The sequence below is a fragment of the Strongylocentrotus purpuratus genome, unplaced genomic scaffold, assembly GCF_000002235.5.
Source record: "Strongylocentrotus purpuratus isolate Spur 01 unplaced genomic scaffold, Spur_5.0 spur5_scaffold_20, whole genome shotgun sequence".
NCBI lineage: Eukaryota > Metazoa > Echinodermata > Echinoidea > Camarodonta > Strongylocentrotidae > Strongylocentrotus > Strongylocentrotus purpuratus.
In genome coordinates, this window is record NW_022145606.1 from 46,417,125 (window position 1) to 46,422,992 (window position 5,868).

Consider the following 5,868-nt stretch of genomic DNA (forward strand, 5'->3'; position numbering starts at 1 on the left):
GTTCAATCATACCGTTAGATGACGGGTGGTATGGTGTAGTCCTTGTTTTCGTTATTTCCAGTAGCTGGCACACGTGCTGGAAAAGTTGGGACTCGAATGTCTTGCCTTGGTCTGAATGTATTTCCAACGGTATGCCCCATCTAGCGATAAATTCATTCACCACGATATTGGCGACAGTACGAGCTGTTTGATCAGGAATCCCATAGGCCTCGATCCATTTGGTAAATACATCTCCCACTACCAAAACATAACGGTTACCTTGGTTACTGATGGTAAATGGACCCATGATATCGAGAGCGACACGATCCATAGGAAATCCAGAGTTATATTTACCAAGAGGCCCCTTTGGTTTCGATGTCGGACGCTTGCGGGCACCACATGTTACACAATTACCAATATAAAGTTTTACAGATTCTCTCATGTTTAACCAGTAAAATCGTTGCTGGATTCTACTGAAAGTCTTCTTTACTCCGAGATGCCCTGATAGCACAGACTTGTGATTAGACTCCAAGATCTGATCACGCAGTGTGAAGGGGACGACGAGTTGTCTAGTAGTAGTTAATTTATGATTAGTGACATGCCGTTTGTATAGAACACCGTCAATCAATTCAAGCTGAGTCCACAAGAGCCATAAATTCCTGACGATTGGGCTTTTGTCATGAACTAAGGCTCGATTAGGTCTTTCAGGAGACTCCGAAATCCATTTGTAGATTATGCCGACGTCGGGGTCGTCACGTTGCATTGTCAACAAAGTTTCTCGGTCAAAATTATCACGCAGGACTTCCCGCTGCCCAGAGTTCCCTCCAGCGATGGCACCTGTGTCCGAGGCGCAGGGCAGGTTATCACTCGCTCTGACATTAACCGATGAATGTTTAGTTCTTGACTTCAATCTCGATGTCGACGCATTTCTCACTACTGAAACTCTAAATGGGGATGGCCAATTCCCTCTCTTCATTACATCAAATCCATCTCTCACATAACGTAATCCTCTAAGCTCTAAAACAACAATATATAAGATAAAATCCAAAACAATCCTCGGAAGTCCACAAAACATCTTAACAACGAATACGACTATGACTAGCATCATGGTGACGATATTAGAGAGTCGACTTGAATGGCTTGAGTCCTCTGGTTTCAATGGCGGCGTCTGGTCGCTGTAGTCACTTACTGATTTCAAGCGTGTTTGCTGCACTCTCATATTGGTAACGGGAACGACATCGTCGTCCTCGTCGAAGAACTGTGACCAGGCCTTGTGCCGCTTCACACATGTTGTACATCCACCGCATGGCAATTGTTCAATGATAGTTTCTTTGTCATAACAGTCACATGATTCTGGGCCACATGGTATTCGAGACGTTGCGTCTGCATTACCATGATTCCTGCCAGCACGATGTTCGATGTCGAAGTCGAACTGGCTGAGAATCTCAATCCACCGGGCAAGCTGGTCTGTAGGTTCGCGAAATGACATAATCCATCTAAGGGAAGAATGATCTGTGAGCACAAGAAATTTCCTCCCAAGTAGGTAATGTCGAAAATGGCGAACAAACGAGACGATTGCCAGCAATTCCCGTCGTGTAGTGCAATATCGGCGTTGAGTTTTGGTCAATGTCCGGCTAGCAAAAACGACTGGTCTCTCAACTTCTCGTTGGGTGACGTCATCCCACTGGATTTGAGATAAGACCGCGCCTATTCCCGAAGAAGATGCGTCGGCATCAAGAATAAACATGCCGTGGTCATCGGGGTAGGCCATGACGTTGTCGCTAACCAGTACGTTTTTCAATTGTTCCAAGGCTGATTTACAGTCGTCATTCCACTCAAATTTACTAGATTTTTCAAGTAGCCTGTTCAAAGGAGCCGCAATTGTCGAAAATCCACGGATGAACCGGCGATAGTAGGAGCACAAACCAAGGAAAGAACGGACATCGCTTATCGATGTCGGTGTCGGCCAGTTCCGCACTTGTTCAACTTTTCCCGGGTCAGGCCTGATGCCAGCCGCGCTGACGACATGTCCAAGGTAAGATACTTTAGTTTGGAAGAGATGACACTTACTTGGCTTTAGCTTAAGTCCTGCTTGTCCAAGGCGCCCGAGAACCTCGTCGAGACGGTTGATGTGCTCCCCAATAGTCGAGCTCATAACAATGATGTCGTCAAGATATAAAATCAAGGTTCGCCACTGAAGGCCTTTCATGATGAGTTCCATTGCACGCTCGAATGTGCCAGGAGCATTGCATAGTCCAAATGGCATCGTGACATATTCGTAGTGTCCAGTCCGTGTACTAAATGCTGTTTTGTGACGGTCCTCCTCTTTAATGTCTATCTGCCAGTAACCTGACTGTAAGTCTAAAGTTGAGAAGATTTGTGCACCTCCTAAGCAATCTAGGCAGTCTTCTATGCGAGGTAGTGGATAGGCATCCTTTCTTGTGACGTCATTTAGTTTTCGGTAGTCAACGCAGGGCCGGGTCGTGCCGTCACGCTTCTTGACATACACAAGCGGGCTCGACCAAGCACTCGTTGATTCCCGAATGATGCCCATTTGCAGTTGTGTCTCAATTATTTTCTCCTCCTCATCTATGAATGCTCGAGGTGGGCGACGAGGTCGCTGCTTGATTGGAGCTGCATCTCCAGTGTCAATGCTGTGCTGAACAATGGAGGTTCGTCCAATATCAGTAGAAGAAGATGCAATTGTAGATGAATGTTTATCCAGCAAGGCAAATAACTGATCCTGTGTATGCGGGTCTAATCCTTCACATGATTTCTGATATAATGTCTGTAAGTCATCTGGCCAGCTCTTTTGCGAAACCTCTTTACTCGAATCAGCCTTTACTGTGCGAATGCTGGGGTTTGAACTCTTGATTACATCATTATTACACATATCACATACATCACTGATTAATTCCATTGAACCTATTCGCATTCCAGCATAAAGATTAATTTCTTCACTTGATGTGTTAACGACTCGCACTGATATGTCAATATCATTCCGAGTTACATCGATGAGACATCCCGCGACATGAACATTCTTTATATTCCACTCATGAGCTGTTTGCTCAATAATAGCACATGCTTGGGAATCAATATCACAATTGTCTATCTTCCCTGGTACAATGAACTCAGATCTGGGCGGCACCACAACATCATATTTCACATAAACTGCACTTCTAATAGAATTACAGTCCTGAAGTTCGATTGGAATCAAAATATTATCAATATGAAGCCCACGTCTGGCCTCGAGGGTACAATTAAGATGGTGCATAAAATCAAAGCCAAGCAGACCTTCATCACTTATATCTGCAATGTATGCATTCCATTCAAAATCTTTAGAACCAACATTCACAGTTGCTCCAATAATTCCATGTACATTGAGAATTCCTTTATCCGCTGACTGGAGCTGAACATGATCCGACAAGGGGATTAATTTTGGGCGAGTTTCTGTGGGCATTTGTTCATACAGTTTTATCGACATAACTGTCACTGCTGCCCCAGAATCGACCAAAAGTTTGCACGAGGCCCCATTCACATTACCTGCAATATACGCTGTTAGTCCGTTCGATTCATCAATGCGAATTATTCTAGGGCCCGATTTAACTCCATGGCCGGCCTCGACCTGGTCGATGAGGTCGGCCCTGTTTAGTTTCCCGAAGTATTGTCCCTGGCTGGTTCTGCTGCCTGTTGTTTCGGTGGTTGCGGCTGGAATGGTACGCGTTGCTGCCACTGCCGGGGTGGCGGGAATTGTTGCTGCGGCAGCTGCGGCTGAAAAGGAAGAGGTTGCTGCCATTGTGGAGGTTGTGGCGGTTGTTGTGGCACCCAGTTCGGTCGACTGCTAAAATACTGGGGTGCAGGAATTTGGCCACCATTTTGGGGTGGTACACGACAGTTACGGGCAAGATGACCAAGCTTCTGACAATTATAGCAACGAGGTGGTGGTCGATCACGAGGTTGCTGCTCTCTCGGCTGTCTCGCTGGTCGTTCTGGATCATCTCGTGGCGGCTGCAGAAAAAGTTTAGTTAGTTGTTCAATTCGCTCATCAATGGAGATGATGCGGCGCCTTAACTCAATATACTTTTCATTGTTCACCGCGTCCTCTGACGTCGCTGACACCGATCGGATTTGTCGAGCTCCTCTGCCGGATTCCTCTTGGAGATGGTGAAATCGCTCAGCAATCTCCCGAGCTTCTTGGAGAGTCGATGGCTCTCGCATCCCTATAGCCATAGCCATAGAGCTATCACCAAGCCCTCGAAGAAAATGGCGGGTCCCGATCATTTCTCTTGTTGCAGCATCCGCCGTCGGGTAGCCAAATGTCGTGAGGCGGCGAATATCTGCAGCATAGTCAGCAATTGATTCCTTCTGACCAAGACGGCGTAATTCTAGCTGCGACACAAACGTAGAAGGCGTCTTCCTTGCAGCAAAACGATGCTCGAGCGCAGATATCAAATTCACGAAGTCAGCGATGTCGTCGGGGGCGAGCTGCTGGAAGACAAAATCGGCTGCATCACCTCGGAGACAGGTGAGAAGACGAACACGCTGCTCTGACTCCTCCCAGCCACAAGTAGCTGCGAGGTTTCTGAAAGACGATATAAAACTCTCCCATGATCGTCCTGTACCATTATACGGCTCTTGGGGTGGTAATTGGACTTTCACTCCAGTGTGAATGGACACCTCATTTCCATCTCTCTATATCCATTCAGTATTTTCACTGGCATCATTGTCATTGTCGATATCATTCGGCTTGCCGATTTGTTTCTTGGCGATGCTGAGTTCTGCCTTTAACTCCCTGATCTCTCTCTCAAGATCGGCTTTTCGTTTCCTCGGAGACATTGTTTCGTATTTAAGCACGTGTTAAAGTCTGAATCCCACTTCTGACACCAGTGTAACGGCGACTTATATTGTTCGACAATAGGAAGTAAAAGTCCCAAAATATATTAGCCCCGTTACATGTATATGTTGAAGTTAAGTTGTTAGGAGTGGCCGAGATTCAGGGAGAATAAACACTCGAGAGGCAGAAATTACAGTTGAGGAGTTTATTACAGCAAACCCAAACACATTTACAAGGATGGATAAAAGAGAATGTCTTGCGAATCAGAGAGGCAAAATAATGCAGCAGGCATTAGAACAGGCTAAAAAGATAGACTAACATGACTGGAGACCATTTCTGAACAGGTTGGCTCTCAATCCCATTCGTAGAGTACTCTCGCTTCAAACACTGTGATGACAGGCTTGTCACACTAACTGACACAATTAACTCTCGACAGCTCACTAGTTTGACTCTTCACTGACAGATTCTTCGCTCCTAACTGCCTAAGATACGAAAGCAGTCTGTCTTATATACCCTTCGAGAGAGATGGAGAAAGACCAGTCATGTAGGTCACAAGTATCGCGCTGCGGAGTATTTAGGAGAAGGGCGTCATTGAGCACATAAATAGAGAGCTCAAAGTCATATTGAGAGAGAGGATACAAGGACAGGAGAAAGTCAAGACAAGAAGCAAGCTGAAAGGGCTGAAGGACAGTGCAAGGTTGAAATGAGAGTTTCGGGCAAACAAGAGCGAAGGGGAAAGAGCGAGAGCTCTGAAAGTCAGGCAAAGTCAAAGTGAGAAGGGACAGAGTGAAAGTTCTGAAAGTGAATGCAAGGTCAAAAGTGAGGAGAGAATAGAACTCCGCTGTATGCAAAGCAATTGGGATCGAGCTGGCTGGATTTGTAATAGCGTAATTATAGCAAGACATCCTTAACATAGACTAGTACAATAATCATGGATAGTTGTAAAGTAGACTAAAACATGGAATAAAATATATACATAATATTACATCAAATATCTTAATCAAACTGCGTGACAATATGTCCCAGGAATGGCACCTCTTTGACATATAACCTGG

The 5,868-nt window shown here is 45.6% G+C and overlaps 1 protein-coding gene across 1 annotated transcript; it reads right to left on the bottom strand.

The window, feature by feature from the left end:
* Window positions 1-3,627: 3,627 nt before the first annotated feature.
* Window positions 3,628-4,815, bottom strand: LOC115927751 (putative uncharacterized protein DDB_G0294196). Its single transcript, XM_030994001.1, has 2 exons — window positions 4,695-4,815; window positions 3,628-4,550 (listed from the first exon to the last, which is right to left on the bottom strand). Exons 1-2 carry the CDS (start codon window positions 4,813-4,815, stop codon window positions 3,628-3,630), a joined length of 1,044 nt encoding a protein of 347 aa, XP_030849861.1.
* Window positions 4,816-5,868: the final 1,053 nt, after the last annotated feature.

Bases quoted from the DNA above. Each gene is read 5' to 3' on its own strand.
- LOC115927751 (XM_030994001.1), bottom strand. From the start codon at position 4,815: ATGTCTCCGAGGAAACGAAAAGCCGATCTTGAGAGAGAGATCAGGGAG. The intron at 4,551-4,694 runs GTGAAAATACTG...GAAACCTCGCAG, and splicing joins CGACAATGACAATGATGCCA to CTACTTGTGGCTGGGAGGAG.